The 22,287-nt window shown below is 35.4% G+C and overlaps 1 protein-coding gene across 1 annotated transcript in view; it reads left to right on the forward strand.

The window, feature by feature from the left end:
• The window catches only part of LOC125231640 (pancreatic lipase-related protein 2-like), a 32,334-nt gene extending 11,932 nt beyond the window's left edge, over positions 1–20,402 (forward strand). The window contains exons 2-8 of the mRNA XM_048137123.1: positions 8,652–8,709; positions 12,420–12,558; positions 15,771–15,884; positions 16,931–17,082; positions 18,650–18,870; positions 19,439–19,595; positions 20,133–20,402. Coding sequence (XP_047993080.1) covers positions 8,652–8,709; positions 12,420–12,558; positions 15,771–15,884; positions 16,931–17,082; positions 18,650–18,870; positions 19,439–19,595; positions 20,133–20,229 — 938 coding nt within the window. The 3' untranslated portion in view covers positions 20,230–20,402. The remainder of the gene's footprint in view (positions 1–8,651; positions 8,710–12,419; positions 12,559–15,770; positions 15,885–16,930; positions 17,083–18,649; positions 18,871–19,438; positions 19,596–20,132) is intronic.
• Positions 20,403–22,287: the final 1,885 nt, after the last annotated feature.

The following is a 22,287-nucleotide window of genomic DNA, read 5'->3' on the forward strand; positions in this document are numbered from 1 at the left end:
GGAGCCCCGCCGGGGCTCCGTCTACTCATAGGTGGAACTAAATTGTTTTAAAAATAACCCTTTTCCTCGTGTAGGTTCGTTAGTTTCCTTTTGTACCTTAGAGCGGAAAATAGGAGGCCCGCGTAGCGGGGCTCCGTCGACTTATTGGCGGAACAAAATTGTTTCAAAAAACAACCCTTTGCGTCATGTAGTTAGTTTCGTTAGTTTCCTTTTGCTAGTTATCTATTGTCCTTAAAAGCGGATATAGAAGTTGTCGACGTCAGCTCCTTGGCGAGACCGTTTAATAGGTGCCATGAAAATTTAATAAATACTGAGGAAGTTAGTAAGCCACATTACAACTTACGAAAATGCAGACGAACCTTTTTTATGGGACAATAGAGATCCCATTGAAAGCTAATAGTGAAGAATCACATGGTTATTAATCATTATGACTTGTGATAAAATCCTCAGAACAATAATTATTCCGAATAAGTTTATTTCCTTCAACATTATGGATTTGTACAACTATGGACTTTGATTATTATGGCTAATAAATTTTATGACTAACAATAATTATGACTTTCAAAAATCGGAACTACAATTTCTGACGTTTAATTTTATGACTAGTGATAATATGACTAAGAAAAATTATGACGGAAAACGTTATGGATAGTAAAAATCGGACTTAAAAAATTATGGAAACCAATAGAGACCCGTAATTTACAATACATAGTTTTATTTTTTTACTTTACTCAAATTTTTAGGTAAACAATAAAATTAATCCTGGTGCAAAGCTTAAAAAACTATCTAACTACCTATACGTAACTTACTCATGAAATACATGCAACATTTTTCAAGAATGATTTATTTAATATTGTATTACATAATATTCAACTAAATAAATCTATAGTTATACTAAAATTAAACTTAAAATATAAATTAAACTAAATAAATCTAAAATTAAACTAAAATAAATCTAAAAACAGCCCCTGTGGCATGGTACCGAAGACAATGAATCAATTGAATTTTTTACCTAAGTCTAGTCGAAGACTTCGCAATGTCCAAGTTACTGTAAGTAATATAATTATGTATAGACGTGAAAAATACAAATCATTGATTCAACAAATATATAATAGTGGCACTTTTAATGTCAACATTAGATATAAATACTTAAAAATATATTATTCTAATCAGAGTAAGTATCAAGCGACTATAAGGTGAAATACCCCATAATGGACGGTGATGCCATTATGGACAAAAAAACACAAATCCTTAAAAATAAGTATCTAAAATTAGTTTCTAAAAACTGACGGCTATGTACCATAAACTAGAGTTATTATAGAGCTGTTTCATTTTGAAGTTTCAATTAATTCGGTTATTTCTGAAGGATTTGGCGACAAGATAAAATTCATCAGTTTACTGAAAAAAATATCAAGACGTATCCTTAGTAATGTTGCTAAGAGAGTTGAGTTCATGTATAAAATAATAAAAAAATAATACTCGGTGTAAACTTGAATGCGTTTTACTTACTGCATTAAGCATGAGATAAGGTATAAAACATACTAGTTTGTTGCTCCAAAGATATAAAGAAATGGCGTTATTTTGCGAGTGTCCATTACTGGAACCGAAAAACTGCCTACCTCCTATGATGGACAAGGAACAATTTACAAAACCAAAATTTACAAGAAACAATCCTATGTTAAAATAACTCAAACGAATTGTATTTATGGTATATAATATTGACTCATTGAGTATCAGTTGGCTTTAAAAGTAAAATTTTAAACTTATTTCACTGTCCATAATGGGGGATCCATTACTGGAGAACTGCCGTCCATAATTGGAGAAAAAACACCGATTTTTAATTTGTTAACTATGAAGAAACCAGTAGGAGTATCCATTCTGCAATACGCTTGAAATGTAAAAGAAGGATAGGACATTCAAGATTTAACACGCTTAACGGTAGAATTTTTACATTTATGAGTGAAATATCAAAAAGAGGCGAAAATTTTTCTTAAACTGTCCATGATTGGGTCCGTTACCTTAGTTAATTAATTAGATTTGTATAAAGTATCTAAATATACTATCTACGAGAAAAACTAGCTAATTATACTTAACAAAAATTACAAGAAACACAAGCAGGTACAAAGAAAATATAACAGAAATTCCCGTCAACTTTGTACAATGCCACGTCAGCAAATTTTAATTGATCCTATTTTGTTACCAACATTTAGTAATATAATTCGACTTTCGTAAGATATATACAGGATAATTGTTATAATTAAGAAAATATAGATACTAGAGAACCTTAATGACGAAATAAAACTTAATAAAATCTCAATTCATCAACAAAATCTTGGTAACAAAATAGGAATTAAAAATCGAATAGTAGTGTGACTACATAAAAAAAAAAAAACACAAATCAGAATATTTGTTAAAATAATTTGATTTGTTCCCATAGTTGTGAAAATAGGAATTAATAAAAACAAATTTAACTTTTCCCTTAATTTTTGTACAAAGTTGACGGGAATTGCTGATAATCTGAAATATTCCCTGATAAGGAAAATATTCTTCGATCAGTCAACTCAAATCGATCCGCGTCGCGTCAGCGTCCCATATGAATTCAGTTTGTTTTGTCCTCGCTGTAATTGTAGTCTATTAGTGTGAATCAATCACGAACGCAACGAATAGACGCATTCGAATAATTGATGCTTTACAATGTCTACGTGCTTGATGCGCTGATATAACATTGATGCGCGATTGACATTCAACTGGCAAATGATTGACAAATATGATAAGATTGATAAATTCCGTCGTTTTGCAGATATTAATTATACGATATAGACGGTATGACCTAGGTACGTACGTATCTATGATACTGGGCTGCGCTTCGTAATTATTATTTGAAACTTAAGTCAACTTATGAACTTAAGTTTGACTTATTGCTGGTGCTTATGTGGTGGGGTGTTTCATGACATGATATTTTGTTTAATTCTAAAGTTTTCTGTCCCAAAAATAGGATTTTTTTTTACCTTCTTTAGATAAATGACCTGACCCGATATGGCAGGGGTCACTAATAAGTTCTTAGGGGGATTTTAAAATAACGTGAACCATCTCCGTCGCTCTGAAATAGGTATATACCTACGGCAGCACAACAAAACGCCGACGCATTAATCGATGATAATGATATTAAAATATGTGAGCACAAAAGTAACTCCAAAATATGTCTCATAGTTCTTTACTTACTTTTTATCATTTCGGTTTTTTTTTATGAGTGTAAATATAAACGATCCTTTAACATAGCGTACCCTAATAGCAGCCATTCTCTTTATTACTCTAGCTCATGAGTCCTCAGTAATTGGAAGTATCCCGCACTAATCAGAAGTGAGTGTCTCCATTGATGTGGCATGCGGACAATGGGGTCATTGAGTATATTCCTATAGGGTTAATGGTTTTGGTGATAAATCGAAACATTAATATAATCATTCGCTTGACTGATATACTCTCTGTGCCAATCTCTCTATTACGACCGCAAGTACTTAATGACTGACATACTACCTAGTGGTCACTGAGTACTTGCATAGTTACTACCCTGTCTATGAATACAAAGGTCCTAGTTTGGAATACCTGTAACTACAACGAAGGGCAGTTTGTGTCATTACTCACAACTCACATTTCGATATTACGATTTTAACATTGAAAATGACTTTTTCGTTTACAATGCAAAAGCAAAAAGCAACACAGTTACTTAATATAGAACAAACACTACAGGAAAGCTTTCCGACTAAACACGTTCAGTCAGAACTGACTAAGTTATTTATAACTATCCACCTAGAATACTTGCACGTGTAATTTTGAATTCAATGTGATGTTTAGCAACCTGTGTTTAGTGGATACTTGGATAGTATATGAGATTATTAATACACATTAACTTAAGTAAATACCTAAACTAGTTCGCCCCGAATTTAGAACTCCGAAAACTATCGACCATCCTTTTGATTTCCAACTCAATCAAACCAGTGGTACCTATTTATAATATATTTTCATCACACTTACTCGTAAACATGTAGGTTACCTACTGTTATCGACATAAAAAACAGAATCTCATAAAATATTAAGTACTTCAAGTTTTTTTATGGCTTAATGTTAAGATGATGTGTAAGCTCTCACTCCGTCACCACTAACCTCACATGACTGATTAGTGATCACTTAAAGCAGTTTCCTAATTGTACATACAAACACTATTACATAAACTAATATTAAAACTTACTTTCGGCTTTCGGAAATAAATACAAACAGGGGAATAGAATACTCGTATCAAGACTGTTATAAACAAGGCCGTTAATTTCTGGTAGATCAGTAAATGAGACCTACGATTGCGCTTATTTATAACAGACATCGAGGTGAATCTCCTGTTCACGTAAGTTGTGGTTCGGTTGTGAACAGAGTCCCTGCGCGGCAAGGCGCCACACGCCTGTCAATTTTCCGCGAGAGACGTACACAAGGGCACAAAGTTCCCCAGACTTGACATGACAACGGCCTCTGAAGGGCCGGCCCTGGCCTCAATTATGCAATACATTATTTATATAAGGTCAGAACAATTACAATTTAAGCGATGTTGTTTGCCTTCTATATTTTTGGGTAATTGAGTGAATGGGATTTAAACTTCCTATCCCGATCCGTTTTACTTGCGTATTTTAGTCACTATTTGTGCCGCCTATAGTTTACAATGTTTGATGAAGTATATAACAATCATCCTAGGTATTAAATAAACAATACAAAGAGCTATCTGCTGATTTGTTGGAAAGCCATCTCAAGCTTCATATCATTCAATTTGGGAACTGAAGTCCTATGAAATACTGGATTGAATCAGTGGTGCGGAATGCAGATTGATGAAATGCCATTAGAGTAGAACCGGATTAAGTGTCAGTCGGGTCACTCGGCTTACAAGCCCACATTATAGAGACTGAACTAAGTAACGTCATAACCCGAGAAGGCGAGAACAATGGGTAAGGGTACCAACCAACCTGGTAATATATTTACATGAAGTACTTTACGAGCATGGTAGAAAAAAGTATCTTGATAATTTATCCTTACACGTATTTTGTCAAATATGTTGTAAATTCAAATGTCAAAAAACATAAAAGGGAAGCGATGTAGTCAATCTTGAATACTTGATCTATGAAATTTTGAGGATTCATTCACTCACACAAGATTATATATTATTCCGTTTTTTCTTCCCTCTCTCACAAAAAAAAATGTAATAATGATTCATATACATATTTTTTCTCCTCACTAGCTCGGAAACACGTGTTTTGTCCTTTAATAGCAGCGGGTAAAAACGCATTTTATCCACTAGTGGGTAAAGTAATTTGACCTTGAATAAAGTCAAATTAAATGCTTTAAAATTGATAAAAGTAGGTGAATCTAGTAATAAAGATGATTTACCACCTGTGGAACTACTGGAAGCAGTGATAAACGCATTTCTTTGCGTTGTAGTTTCCTTGCTAAGTATAGTGAGGGGAAAAGTTTTGTGTTACACTCGGGTGCAAATGTATTTTACTTCTCGTGTGTTAAATCCACACTCGGCGTTAAAATACAACTTTGCCCCCTTGTATAACAAATAACTATTATTTCGTCATGTCCGTAGTTCTATCTGTCTGTATGTCAAAGCAGCGATTACATTAATGTATTCAATTATTTATTTCCCAAAATATCGTCGGAAAAAAACAATAATATCATACTGTTTTATAATTTAGTTATTAGTATAATCATAATATTACCCCGTGTGGTGACGGGTTAAGAATTTCACCACCCCCTTTCTTCCTGTGGGTGTCGTAGAAGTCGACTGTGGGATATGGGTTAAATTGTGGCGTAGGCGAGAGGCTGGCAACCTGTCACTGCAATGTCACAATTTGGATTTCTTTCAACCCCTTTTTGCCAAGAGTGGCACTGAAACTTAGTAGTTCATGTGATCTGCCTACCCCTTTATGGGATACAAGTGTGATTATATGTATGTATAATATTCCACTTGTTTTCTGAGTTACCAAGGACCATTGAACAAAATAAGCTGTAGTCACGGAAATGTTTAAAAGAATAATACCATAATGATAATGATAGTACAGTCGGACTAAGAGTTAACGTCATGGAATTGAAAATATACGAAAACTTATGTTGGTTTAGTGTGTAGTTGGGAAATACATGTACATATTTGTATTATGGTAAAATGTAAGTACCTACTTAAACAAAATGTACTTACTTATTTAAAAATATAAAATAGGATTCTACTATACTCCCTACCTAAACTTACTAAATAGTACCTATTTACGTTTTTGTTTGAATTATCTAACGTCATTTCGAAACTGACTCATCACCATCAATACGAGTAGTTACATATTTTAAATATATGTATACATATTACTTTAATAAAATCGTGCGAATTTTGGCGTTTTTAAACTAAAAAATTACATACATGTACAGATGACATCAATCATCTCATCCGATTTTGAAATAACTTTACTATCCAGTATCCTCCATTTACTTGTAAACGCCGACTGTACAAGGCTTTATTAAAGGTGGTTCGCATGATGGAAATACTCATATGAAGTATAAACGGTCATTCAGTAGTTGCAATGTATTTGTTCCAGTCAATTTCAATATGCTCTTGTGTTATTTATTTTCTTCTACAGTTTGAGATTGTGTTATCAGATGTAGACGTCTTCGAGTTTTTAAAAGTCGACAATGGTAGGTATTTAATTTATATTAATTTACGGTATAGTAATTTAGGTAGGTACAAATGAGAAAACGGTGACGATAAGGAGAGTATACAATTTTGTGACTTATAATAGTGACTATGAACATATAATTATAAAAGAGGACCTTTACGTATATGATATACCTAGATATTTTTCTGGCACGAACGAAGTGACATTAGTGACTTCATTCCGATATTTAGTTCGTCGATAACTTACATTATAATATGTCATTAAACTCATTAATTATTATAATGATTTCATTAATTATTGCCGTGGCACTGAAACTTGAGTAGTTTCATGTGCTCTGCTTACCCCTTTTAGGGAATATAAGCTTGAATTTATGTGTATATTTATAACATTAATGTTTTATACAAAATGTATGACTATGTTTGAAAATAAATGGTCAATAATAATAAAACGTACAAGGCTGTCACTAACTCACCGTATGCTGTCCATTGCCATTCAACGCGGTAACGCGGCGAGTGTAATGGGCACCTTTGCACCAGGGGTTGCGCGGGGAGGCCTCTTCCAGTAGGTTTTCTTCTTTTTTTTTATACTCGATGTACGTTTTTTAGTTTTAGAGTTATTTAGGTTTTTAGATTTAATTTCATTTTATTAAGTAAGCTAATTTGTACCCATTTTATAATTTAAATTGAATAAATTACGATTAAACGTACAATATTTTAATAATTGACATAATTTCATACATGGTTCCAGATTTTGGAAATTATTTATTAGGGGTGATTAATAACCTCATGTAAAGCTATTTATCGATAAAAGGATTGTCGATGTTTTTATTTTGTCAATCACTAACAACTTGACGTTCATTTCAGAAAAATATATAGGTATATATATGACTGTATCAATCACAAAATTCATAACTAAAGGATCTCTCATGTCGATCCCAATTAATTAGGCCTTGTTAATTGCGAGATACTATTAGGAAATGAAACGTTATTAGATTATTAGTACTTACACCGTGTCCAATAAGTCCGAATAATCACATTTTACCTCAGTTCTAAAGATATAGGGATCACAGGCCATCAAATTCTTATTTAAACTAAAGAGTATATTCCTCTTAATAAAATACAAGCACAAATTACATGAAATTTCCGAAGTGTCTAAGAAAAATAAAGAGGTAAAATGCCAACAAAATACTTGCTCGGCACGCAGGTGATGAGTTATTTTTTATAAGGAGAATCTGTATGTGATAAAACAGACGCCACGTGTCCAAAATAAATTATTGTGGGTACCGAGGATAGATAATGATCCAGGCAACTAGAAAAATGTGCCTAGGTTCCAGAGCTCACCATCGGCCCAGGTGTGGGATGCAGTATGTAAGCGAGGTAAACTACCTTCAGTACTTACAGATAAAAGCGTTAAAATCAACGTTTTTTTCTTTAAAACCAAGGTTTTGGAGAAAAAAATGCCTTAAAGTTAAAAAGGATGCTTGGGAATGAGTATCATGTGTCCCAACAAGACGCACCTCCAGCACATTCGGCAAATGGTATTCTAGCGTAGTTTCAGACTAATTTGGCAGTTTTTTATCGGAAACATGAGTGGCCACCTAGGCCTCCAGGTTTAGGCGTATTAGACTATTTTGTATGGTCATACATGCTTTGAAGACTAAATTTTTATAAAATCATAAACCTAGATCATTTCAAAAAGGTTATCGAGAGTATTTGGGATGAAATGTGAAGAAAACGGTGCGTGCCGCGTGTGATCCGTTTGAGAAGCGTTTGAGGCTGGTAAACAAGTTAATGCTGGAGTTATTCCAAAACATTTGTTGTGAATGTAGTAAATAAGAGTGCCATTCATAAAATATAATAATAATGAAGTAACTATTTGTTCATTTTGTTTTATTGGCTATTTTTGCTGTATTCAAACTTATTGGACACGGTGTATTCCTTTTTGTTACAGGGATTTTGCCAGATCGAACAAATCGTATAGAAGACATCTACTTGAGGTTTTATAACGGGTGAGTTTATTTGTATTTTTGCTATATGTTTTATATATTGACAAAAATAGGATGCATATTTTAACGGAGATCCTAATTATATTATTGTACCCACCCAAAGAAAACACGACTTCCTTGCATAACGTATCAGCATTACGATAATGAAATGCCGCCATCCTTGGTACAATGCTTCTATGTAGAACCTGTCTTACATAGTCTCCGTTATCAGAATGTAACTTACTTTTCATGATATTTAGGTTGCTATACGTATATTTATGTATTTATTTGAAGAGGAGATAAAAAAATATTGAAATTTTTCCTGGCGTTTATTCTGTTCTGAATAACTAATTGAGTTAAAGGTGACCTGTTAATAGTTGCAAAACATGGTCAATTAATTTAATTTAACTAATGAAACGCATTCAAAGATAATAACTACAGCATTACCTTCACTGGTTCCACAGCCACTTTTATGCTCGTAAATACAGCAATTTCGTAACCTTCTTAAGTGCTCATGCACTCTTAAATACCTTTCTATCCAACATACTCAAAATAATCATCTTGGTTGACTGAACGTGTAGCTGATAGGTACTCGTAAATATTGTATCATAATACAAAACCCAAACCATGAGGCCATTATATTTCCTGTACCTAGTTAGATAAGCTAATGGTAAAACGTAGTCAACTGAAAACTGCGGCTAAATTTATCTTGTGTATATGTGTGACATCAAAAATTGCACACTTAACTTCATCTACAGATACATATCTAGGTCTTATTGAAATGGCTCAATGCATTTAGGAAAGTTAGAATCGGTATAATTGAATGTTGTTTAAGATCCCTCTATTTAATGTCCACTTTGGAGTTTCATATTCTTAATTTTTTTTAGCAACACTGCTTATAAAATAACTACAACTAATAGGCATGAGATGGGCATGAGCATAAGCTCATTCTAAGTAGGGGAGATCCGCCATTAAACGGACATTTTACTTTGAAGCTAGATTACATACCGAAGTTATAAACTTAGGAACTGTTAACCATCCTTATACATTTCGGATATACTATAGTATAATTATTAATACACCATCTTTAATGAAACTTCATTTTTAGTGAGAAAAATCTATATTTGATTTATCTCATTTATGTCCGGTTCATAACGCATGTAGCATTGAATCGGACAGTGGGTGTCTTGAAACGGACAAGGAACCAATGCCTTACTTTGGGGCACATAAATACTCAATGTTTCACAAAGTTACTGCTTTTACATAATGATAATTATTTTAATAAGGCAATTACTTTGGTAGAACCCAAACCGAGGTCATATAGTAATTAACAACTACAAAAACTCCACAGCAGACTCTACTGTAGCTTTTTCTGGAAGAATCCTCTTCTTTGGCGGCATCTGATATTGATGAAAGTAAATAAAACCAGTAAAAAAAAATACAGTAACTATAATATGCAGGAATAATGAATCGGACATTGACTGGTACATTATTGTACGTACGTTTCAATGTGACGATACCTGTCCGATTCATTGCGCATCTAAGCTATAAACATATTACCCAAATTCCAAATAATTAAGTATTGATAAAATTATGTCTCAGCGCCATGCCGTATTTTTAACCGCCTTAAAAATCTCAAAGGAAGGGGTTAATCAAGTCGTCTGTATGTTTTTTTTTTTTTTTTAATGTTTGTTCCTCGATATCTCCGTCGTTACTAGACCGATTTTGAAAATTTTTGTATATGCATACAGATTGGTCCCATTTTTCTCAGAACCCAGTTCTGATGATGGGGTCCTGGAGAAATCGAGGGAACTCCTCAAATCTGAAAGGCATACATATGGTGATTTTTGTGTTTTTAAAGGAACAGCATGCATTTACGTACGGAACAGTGACATTTGGTGCAGTGGAACTCCTGATGATGGTCAGAATGGAACTCCTCAAATCTGAACGGCACACTTATAGTGACTTTGGTATTTTTATAAGAACAGCATGCACTTACGTCCAGAACAGTGATATTTGGTGCAGTGGAATTGCTGATGATGGTCAGAACGGAACTCCTCAAATCTGAACGGCACACTTATAGTGACTTTGGTATTTTTATAAGAACAGCATGCACTTACGTCCAGAACAGTGACATTTGGTGCAGTGGAACTGCTGATGAAGAGTGAGCCGCCCCTGGTTAGAGTTCCGTTCTGATAATCATTCTCATCTGTAAGTACTTCAGAATCATCCAGATTTCAAAATTGGTTCAGAAATGACGGAGATATCGAATAACAAACATTAAAAAATATACAGACGAATTGATAACATAATCTAACATTTGAAAGTATTTATCACCAGAACCCCAAAGGAAGGCGGTTTTTTTTTTCTTAAAAATTATCTTGAGAATATATCGCAGCTAGTACAACCATTACAATTGTAGTTTAAGATTTTATGGAATTTTAAATCAGTTATCAAATATACGACATTTTTTACTAAACTCGCGCGGTTCTACAATGTGCGAAATAGTGAACTACTCGTAAGTAATGACCGCCGGGATCTGTCATTATTGTGGGCTTACCTATGGTCATCAGCAGGGAGCGTACTTTTCGTGCCGATGACATCAATTTGACGTCACGCTCCATATAGGGTGATCACAAATTGTTTTATTGTAAATTATTAATCATTAGTCATCAATCATTTTAAGTTATGAATTTCTTTGCATGGTAATGAATGCAAGAAGGATGGTGTGCTTTACGTTAGAGAGAAATTCTCTATTCTACGTATTTATTGTAATGTGTGTTAATAAATACTATTTAATTAAATTTATGTATAAAAACAAATCAAATAATTTTATTCACGTTTCACATTTCAAGTAGGTATTATTTATGCCACATGTAAATGGACTACTGTATTTGAAGTAATTTGTACACGATTTAAATGATTGACGACTAATGATTAATAATTTACAATAAAACTATTTGGGATCACCCTATACGGAGCGGGACATCAGATTAATGTCATCGGCATGAAATGTACGCTCCCTGGTCATCAGCGTTGCCAATAACCATAAGACATGAACATGTTCTCTTCGATTTTTTAAAGATATCGATAGTGTCCGTTTCATAAACCGCCCGTTTCATGGCGGTTTTTCCCCCTATACAGACAGATTGATGTGATAAAACAAAAAAACTCCGTTATACGGAATCCTTACTTCATACAAACTCATGGCTCACCCTTTATGGCTTCATTGTTCATCTGAAATCGTGTACATACGAGAAGGCACGTCAAATGAGTGAAAAATAGATATGTTTTCAAATATACAGTCTGCGGTAGCTACACGTTAAAAACGTGGATGGAATGAATATAATACAAACGAGAAAATTGTATGGTCTATTTGCTATCCTGCGAAGCCCAGGTTGGAAACCCGGTAAGGGCATGTAGTGATGAACACAGATACCTCAGTCGTGATTTTTTTTCTAGTAAGGTACAGCGGGGCAAATCTCGACTGGAGGGCAATTGTAACTAATCCATTATTACACTATGATGTTGAGTTCTACATGTATAAAAAATGGACCAGTTACATTTGCCCCCCAGTCGAGATTTGACCCGCTGTACCTTACCTAAGTATGTATATGATCGCTTAACACCCATAGTTAAAGCTATTCTTATTTTGGGGTTAGATTGATTTGTGTAAAATACCTCCCAATATTAAAATTTTATGTTGTCTTATTGAGTTATTCTAAATTCTTCAGGAGCACGGAAGAAGAGTACGTAGACTTCCCCCTGGGCCAAGCTTCCCGCCTGTTCGAGATAAAGGGCTTCGACAAGAATAACCCCACTGTATTATACATACATGGATTCATAGAAACAGCGCAACAGGAGAGCGTCCAGGTGATTAATACATATTGACGACTGGGTGGCTAGCCGAATGGCACAATCGCTCACGAAACGCTCACGAAACGAAGCGCTAGTAGATATCTATCTCTATCGCGCTTGCGTATTGGCGCGACAGAGCCAGCGGCGTATCGCTTTCGTTTGGCGTCGGAGAAATGCCATTCGGCTACGGGGCCTGGTCTGGCTCAGTCGGTAGTGACCGTGCCTGCTAAGCCGCGGGTTCGAATCCCGGTAAGGGCATTTATTTGTGTGATAAGCACAGATATTTGTTCCTGAGTCTTGGATGTTTTCTATGTATTATAAGTATGTATTTATTTATTTAAGTATGTATATCGTCACTTAGCACCCATAGTACAAGCTTTGCTTAGTTTGGGGCTAAGTTGATCTGTGTAAGGTGTCCCCAAAATTTATTTCTTTACTATAATGTTATTCCAGCGACTCTGCGAGCTTAACACGTTCGCAATAAAGTAAAAACACTTAAATTTTCATGTCATTATCACAGTCAAGTTATGAAGGTCTTAAACGCTATATACCTATGCTATTTGCGCTTAAGTCCTTTATGTCAACTCTCCCACTTTGCAATGTATCCAAATACTGGATCAACAATAAATTTGATTTAGCTATAAATTTGATCACCACTCGAATTGTAGCCTATAGGTATATGAAAACATCGAACAGGACATACAAAAAGCAAATCGAGTTAAACGAACGCAAGTTCGTTCGTGGGTTTTCGAATCGAGTTAAAAGAACGAAACTAATGTCAACACTTTCAGTCGCCAAGTAAAGAAATTGCTACTAGATAAAAAAAACATTGTACAGCATAAAGGAATACTTAAATAATGAATACTAATGCCACTGCAAAAATGCTTAAATTATGTCACATTGATTATATTGTAATTGAAAATAAATGATGTATATTGTATGTATTAATAATAATAATCTTGTTAATTATCTAATATTTAATAACTCTATATTTCTGACGATCTTAATATGTATTCATTTTTATATTCGTTTGTAATAAAAACATGTAATACTTATTGAGAAATAAATGAATCTGAATCTGAATCTGAATCAAGAGAAGTTTTCGTACGACATTACATTCTAAACCGCGACAGTAATCAAGTCTTTTTCAGAACCTACCTAAACTTTTTGTACGGCTGCTTTGAAAAACTAAACACATTTAACTGTAGAATTCAATAGGTTTAAGGCTTTTGTTTTATTTAATACAATGGCTTATTTTTTATTTAAAACATTGCATCCAATACCTACATATAATTAATTATGGTTTTAAGGCAATTATGTTATGTCATTGTAAAATGATTGATAACTTAATAGCTGCTGGGGTCAAGTGGGGTCAAAATTGCTGCTGTATTTTTTTTATGGTTCCATAACCCAAATGGTAAAACAGAACCTTATTACTAAGACGCGAGAAGCCTCTGTTCGTCTGTCTGTAACAAAACAAACAATATTGAATAAATATTTAAGTAGTTTCCAGTTTTATAGACTCGCACTTGGCCGGTTTTTGTATCTCATAACTAAGTAATGAACATTGATTACACCTACGGTAGAAAAATACACAATACAGGGGGCCGATTTTTGAGTCTCACGGCGTTCGAATTCAGAAAATTGTCACTGAAAATAATAGGCAATTCACCGTTTACAACCGGTATTTTAGTGACAGTGAGACTCAAAAATCGGCCCCCAGTACTTACCTAGTTAACTACTAAGAAAAACAACTCATACGTCAATAATAGTTTTTGGGTGGATTGCAAAAAAATACGAAGATAAAAACCTGGAATTATATTTATTATATTTAAGTTCGTTTATTAAATTACGTTACACACATGAAACGGTAACCGCAAAGCAACAAGTGTGTATAATGACATAGTTCACAGCTGCATTGTAAGAAATCTATTTATTTATTTAATCTTTATTGCACAAAAGAAAAATCTTGCAGTACAAAAAGGCGGACTTAATGCTTTAAAGCATTCTCTACCAGTCAACCTCGAGGCTAAGCAGAGATAATAATATAATAAATAATACCATAAATTCAACTTTTACTTCAAAATGCGATACCTACATAGGATCATATGAGTATTCTTACATATTATAAACCTGCCCCTTTAGGCACTGGTCCCACGGCGAGCTAGCAAACTATGAGCTATCGGCTATTTGTGCGACAAAAGATAGTCGCTCCCGTGTAAATAAAAGTGACAGATGTATTATAGCTGAGCTATTGACTATTTTATAGTTCATCGCTCAGCTATAATACATCTCTTTCTTTTGTTTACACGGCAACGACTATCTTTTGTCGCATAAATAGCCGATAGCTCATCGCTTTACTAGCTAGTGGTGGGACCAGTGCCTTAGCACAACATGCCTTGTCGCGCGCGAGTCCATACTTGTCTTGAAGTCGCGCTTGATGTATGGACTCGCGCGCGACAAGGCAAGTTGTGCTAAAGGGTCTAGTAGACTAATGAATGCTTGTTAAATCAGCAAATATCTATATAGATATTGTTAAACTTAACTTTGATAATGTTAGTCTAGTTGTTGTAGGTAAATAAATTATACAAGGTACTCGCGAGGAACCCGCATAACTTGAACCACGCGTTTCTGAGGCAAAAAGAAAGAAAAAATGTTATATGAATTTTAAAATTTTTCGGCAAAAAAAAAAAATATTTTTTTTTTTACTTTTTGGACGTATTTTCACATAAAATTTTTTTTTTATCCATAAAGTTGGCAATTAAAATGAGTTCCTTCATTTATTTTTCTAAAAACCAAATTATTTGGAAGTTTCTCTTGTCACATTTTGACATCTATCAATGACTACTGTGAGACTATGCTCCACAATTGCGCATCAGCGCCGTTAAGAAACCTTTTCTACTGAGTAACAATACGGAAATGTTTTTTTTAAATTGGCAATAACTCTGAAACTAGACGAAATCTAGAAAAGTTTATATGACATTTTAGTCTTAAAATGTGACCAAGAATATGCCGTTAAAGTTATATGGGTTCCTCGCGAGCACCTTGTATTTATTTATTTAACATATTTTTAAGAAGTACTCTTCTTACCTTCAGCGTCCCATTCTACCAGATTAAAACTTAGTTTAACCTCTACAACTGCAATCTATAACATTGGTAAATACCACAATAATTATTCGTAATAAAAAACGGCCCTGATTTAATAAGAATTGTTTCTTCAACCGCAGGTCATGGTGAGCGCTTACTTGGCAGCCAAGCCCGGCACCAACGTCGTGCTTCTGGACTGGTCGAACATGTCACACGGCTCGTACTTGGTCAACGCTGCCAGAAACACTAAGAAGGTAACAAGATCCTGTCGGTATGTCTGGTTGATAAGATAACCAGTCAGGCTCCGAAATGCCGCAGAAATGTAGTCTGGTTCTGCCGCGCCAATACGCGAGAACGATAGAGATAGATAGCTACGAAAGAGATATTATCGTGAGCGTTTGTGCATTCAGCTACGCACACTGGCCTGGTGGGTAGGTATCTGCTAAGCCGATGGTCTTGGGTTCGAATTATTATTTGCCTGATGAGCACAGATATTTTATTCGTTAATTTGTTAGTGATATTATGGATGTTTTCTATGTAGGTATATGTATAAGTACTTAAGTAGGTATTTGTATAATATCGTCGTATAGTCGTCGTCGAGTACCCACAATACATCTTGTGCTTACCGTGAGATATCAGTAAATCTGTATAAGAATGTCTTATACTTAATATTGTTGTTACCCTAAAGGGAACAGACTACCCGATCAGCTTGATATTAATCGCAAAAAGTTCTCAGTGGCGAATAACTGAAACAATGAGATCGTACAGCAAATTAGTAATCTGAGAAGATCTATAAGTTTAGTACTATAAGTTAAAATCTAGAAAGCCATCCCAAATCCTGTTTCCAGGAACACTAACGTAATAACCACATATTAATTCATAGGCTTTACGCGCAACGGTGATTTCGAACCGTCACAATGCAGAATCTACATAAAAATGATACTTATGTGGGTATTCGGCCTTGAGGCACTAAGATAATTGTAAGCCGGTTTTACTTACTCGTGCATGCGTGTATGTGGTTCGCCTTCACGGCGATGAGCAACGCCTAACTAAAATCTGTAGCAAATTCTCTGATGAGCGTATTTCTTTGCGACCGGTATAAATCAGGCAGGCAATTATGGTCGCGCGATAAATGATAAAACATCTGGCCGTCCCTATCGCACTTACTAATAGTGCGATAGGGACGGCCTGATATTTTATCGTCTATCGCGCGACCATGCTACCCGTGCAGTTGTACAATACATACACGTTCAGATTTTATTTGCACAAGCCGCTGAAATTACCTGTATAAATATTTCAGGTGGGCGCAGCGGCGGCAGAGCAGATCCACAACCTGCTGGAATCTGGACTGCAGCTGGAAAAGCTGCACGTCATCGGACACTCACTGGGAAGCCACGTAGCCGGTTATACGGCGAGGGAGCTCAAAAACAAATATCAAAAGACTGTCAAAAGGTTGGTTCTCATCTTCTTCATCTAAACAACGTTCTCTAATGTTTTAATTTTCTGGGGCTGCACATTCTGAAACCATCGTCATGAAAAGAAGAAAAGGAAGGGAAGGGTCATAAAAGATCGACAGCTAATTATAAATTGAACTTTTTCAATACGCTACCTACCAGTGGCGTAGCGTTAATACAACTCGATTCTCAACGGGTTCCCTAAAATTCTGCAGTATCTTTCGGCTTTACCAACAAAAATTTTCACGCGTCGCCACTGCTACCTACCTATATCTAGCCAAAGACAGGAACCAATATAACCTGTTTAATTGTAACTAACACACTACACTACACAATCTGCATATACCCAAATGATGTGATATGAAACTAAACCAGCAAATCGTGTTTAGGTGCACTTTTAAATATTTGAACTTCGTTTGACCTATTTTGCATGCTAGGGGAAAGTGTTTCCTACTGAGTAATGATACTATAGTTATTTGTTATACAAGGGAGCAAAGTTGTATTTTAACTGAGTGTGGAATTGCAACACGAACTAGCGAATGGATTCTAGGGTTGAACTACGAGCTAGCGAATGGATTCTATGGTTGAACCACGAGCGAAGCGAGTGGTTCGAAAAAAGAATCCCGAGCGAAGCGAGTAGTTCAAAAATAGAATCCTGAGCATAGAGAGTGTTGCAATACACACGAGGTAAAATAACTTTGCATCCCGTGTGTAACACATAACTTTTCACCTCACTAAAGCGAGGAAACACGCAATATAACCACAAAATTAAAATTTTGAAAAATCCCCGACCGCGAAATAGTGGACCGATTTTAATGAAACATGGCTAAGAACACTCCCGACTAACTCAGCTTTCAGACAAATAACTAAATCAAAATCGGTTCATCCGTTCGAGAGCTACAATGCCACAGACAGACACACACACACACACAGACAGACAAACAGACAGACAGACAGACAGACAGACATACACACAGACAGACACGTCAAACTTATAACACCCCTTCGTTTTTGCGTCGGAGGTTAAAAAACAATTGGAACATAATAAAATTGCACAGAAATAAGTCAATTTGCGTTTATTACAATTTCCACTATGCACCCACCGACACCACAAAAGTTTCAAATTAAAGAAGAAAAATCTATTTGGGTGCGTTCCGTTTCACGCGTTTTGAGATTGCAATGTTACTTAAGGTGCGTTCTGAATAAGTACAGTGGAAAAGTCAAAAATACAATTTTTTGTACGATTTCAAGTGTTTTATGGTAAAATCATGTTATAAAATTGTTTGAATTTAGTGTTTTTAGTTGGATACAATTCGATATGAAATTATTTTTACGTTCACATCACATGATTTGTTAAGAGAAAATTGTCCCGTCTGGGACCTGCCTTTACAAGAATTTATATTTATAAAAAAGTAACTAATGACACGTTCGAATTTCAAATATTCTTTGCACTCTTGTGGATAAAATGCGATTTTGCTATCTGTTTTTAAAGAATAAAAAAGTCCTTTCTGAGCTAGTGAGGTGAGGTGAGGTGAATCATTAATAGACAAAATGTTTTGTTACAGATTAACCGCTCTCGATCCGGCCTTCCCCGCGTTCTACCCCGACGGCGTGATGATGGAGCACGTGAGCGCCAAGGACGCCGAGTTCGTGGACGTTATACACACGGACGCCGGCGGGTACGGCGCGCCTGTACGCACGGGGACCGCAGACTTCTGGCCCAACGGCGGCAAGAGCATACAGCCTGGCTGTCCGCGGTTCGCGCCCATACCGCTCTCCGATGATAGTAAGTATAGTATGCATAACACAGAGGGTTCTCAAAGCCCAAGTTTGTGAACGTGACCCACACGAACGCAGGCAAGTATGGCGCGCCCGTGTGCACGGGGACTGCGAACTTCTGGCCCAACGGCGGCAGAGCATACAGCCCGGCTGCCCGCGGTTCGCGCCCATACCGCTCTCCGATGACAGTGACTATACTAGGTATGTATAACGGCTAAGGGTTTTCAAAATCCGAGTGCGTGGTCCTGATCTACATGGACACCAGGGACTGCGGACTTCTTGCCCGCGACGATAAGAGCATACAGCCCGACTGCCCGAGGTTCGCGTCCATACTGTTCTTTGATGATAATAGGTTTCCTAGTTGTCTCTTTCATGCTTCACTTATTTGGGAAGCGGATGGTATGTATGCTTCGATGCTTCTGACTTCCGTGCATAAGAAAGATACGTATTGTGATATAGATTAAGCAAACAGTTGAGCATAGCGCAAATTATAAAAACGTTTTATACAATATAAATTATTTAAATCAAATTCATAATGATGAGGAAAGGATGAATAAACATAATTTTATCTTCAGACTTATGCAGTCACTGGAGGTCGTGGCGCTTCTACGCAGAGTCAATCCGGAACCCGGAGGCGTTCCCAGCGTCTCCTGCAGAGTCCTACCACAAGTTCCGTGACAATCCCACGCCCGAAGTGGGAATGGTCTACATGGGCGAAAACTGCGATACGAGGTAAGCTGGTGCTACTTAACCCATCCAGACGTAAGTCTATCCACCATCATTGTGGGTTTTCGCTTTCCGTTATGAGCGAGCTAATCTAAACAGCGGAGCTCTTTCGAAATACATACACATATTATGAAAGCCATTAAATCAGTGTTTCATATGAAACTCGTTGGTGCGACTCCATAAGATTTTACTTAGAAAAGCCAATAATATGGAGCCAAACCAGTCGTGCACATCCTAGCGTATACAATAAATAAAAATTAAATAAGCCTAAAATAAATTTCCAGTAACTAGACAGCGTCCCATAATATAACCTTTACTAAAACTGAATTGTCTTTACCTATAAACAGAATTATTTTTTACGAGTATAAGTATATATTTTTTATTTCTGACCTCCTTTCAATAACTGGCCTCGTTATGGTAAAATTAATTCTGCTTAACAATATACAGAGTTTATTTTTAGTACCAAGTGGCTATTGACTGGAAGAGTCGAGTTACTGACAATTTACCCTACTAATACAATACTCTTTATTTGTTTGTTTTCAGTGCGCAGGGTTCTTACTACCTGACAACGAACTCAAAAACGCCGTTTGGAAAAGGCATGGACGGCATCCATTCGAAAAGCAAAAAACAACAAAGATAGGTCACCTGGTTAGAAGTACCTGAGAATTTAGCATAAATAATAACGCACATTATCAGTATAGTTGGATCGAAGTATTGGTAGTTTTAGGATTTTCATTAAGTAGATGGTATAAAAGGGGTTTTAAAAACTGACAATCAAGATTCATAGTTTAACATAAGGAGCTTGGCCTTTAGTGTATATGTCGCAGTAAGATAGATAAAACCGTTATATAGTTATAACCCTAGGAATATAATTATACGTCGTAACATAGTTAAACGAAAGCGATTAATTGCTATCTTACTAGGAATATAACTATAATACGTTACTAGTTTAGTCATATAGTTATATGACTGGATTCAGTCTAGTGAAATGATTGTAGGTAGGAGTGCGACGGTGCGGCAGAGGTATAGTTATAACCCTAGGGATATAATTATATGCCGTAACATAGCTAAACAAAAGCGATTCATAACCATCTTACTAGGAATATAATTATAATACGGTAGGTACTAGTTTAGTTATATAATTATATCACTGGATTAAACTTAATCTAGGGATATAATTATAATACGTCTCTAAGTGGGACTGGAACCGGAAGTCCCGGTTCTTTATAGTTCTATACCAAAAAAAAATCAAAAGGAACCCTTATGTCGCGACTCTGTCCATCCGTCTGTGTGTTTAGAGAGAATAAGCAATTAACAAATTCTTGCCCTAAACAATTCTTCACTGTGGTTTGTTTGTTTAACGCATATAATTATATCCCTAGGGTTATAACTATACCTCCGCCGCACCGCCACACTCCTGTCTACAATCATTTCACTAAACTGAATCCAGTCATATAATTATTTGACTAAACTAGTAACGTATTATAGTTATATTCCTAGTAAGATAGCAATAAATTGCTTTCGTTTAACTATGTTACGACATATAATTATATCCCTAGGGTTATAACTATATAACGGCTTTATCTATCTTACTGCGACATATACATACTATGTTACCAAAACACGGAATCCATACTAGTTATATGTATAGTTATAAATTTCACTTCAGTCAATAGCAATACGTTTGGTCTTATTCAACCTCCATCTCACGCTATTGTGTTGATAAAATCAAACGTTAAATATAAATATTAGGTTCCCAGATCTACTTAAACAATAAAAATACCTGCCTAATTGTACCTTACCACTTCTGGAACTGCTAAGATGTAACGTGTTGTTTCGAGTAAATTTTATTTCAATTTTAATTTAGTTTAATGGCCTCGACACGTTTGCTCTCAAGACTCCATATATTCTCTTTTGTCAAATAAAAAATAATCATTATTCATTAATTCATTTAGGGCTTAGGTCATATTAAAGAGATGCCTTAATTTTTGAACAAATAAAGTAAATAGATTTTGTTTAAAATTTTGCATCTGAAATATTTATATCACCTCAGTGAGTAAAAATGTCTTAACACAACGCATTTATTTATGCCCATCTGGCATGTCGCACTATTAAATTTGTCCCTATCGCACTATATGTAAGTTCGATAGGGATGGCCTGATATTTTATAATTTATCGTGCGACCATACTTGCCTGCCAGAAATAGTACATTTATATAAATAAATCTATAGGTAGTTAATTAAGATAGAACATGACTGTATTAATTTTCATAGCATCACAATTGTTTTGATATAAGATATTTATGTCATGACTAAGTTTTCACATGAACGAAGTTCTCAGAGCCCAGACAAGTCTTTACATCTCTAAAATATAACATAATGATTACTTATAATTATAAAATGCGTAGATGATTTTTATATAACTACATGGTCGCAATGAAAGGCAGTCGAGGATACTTTGTCACAAAAAGGTAATATATTTTTATCACACTTGCACAGTAAACGTGCCAGGCGGTGCGGGAGTTATAGAAAAATAGTTCTCCCTCCCCATTAATGGTATCCCATTACTCCCTAGTAATGAAATTTCTAGTACCGTATTTAACTTTTTTTACATATACATATTTTATATTGTATAAGCCTGACAAGATTTTATTTGACCCTGAAAGAGTGTCGCTACAAACCGCTTTCATATGGCAATA

This window comes from Leguminivora glycinivorella, chromosome 1, assembly GCF_023078275.1.
Source record: "Leguminivora glycinivorella isolate SPB_JAAS2020 chromosome 1, LegGlyc_1.1, whole genome shotgun sequence".
NCBI classification, from domain to species: domain Eukaryota; kingdom Metazoa; phylum Arthropoda; class Insecta; order Lepidoptera; family Tortricidae; genus Leguminivora; species Leguminivora glycinivorella.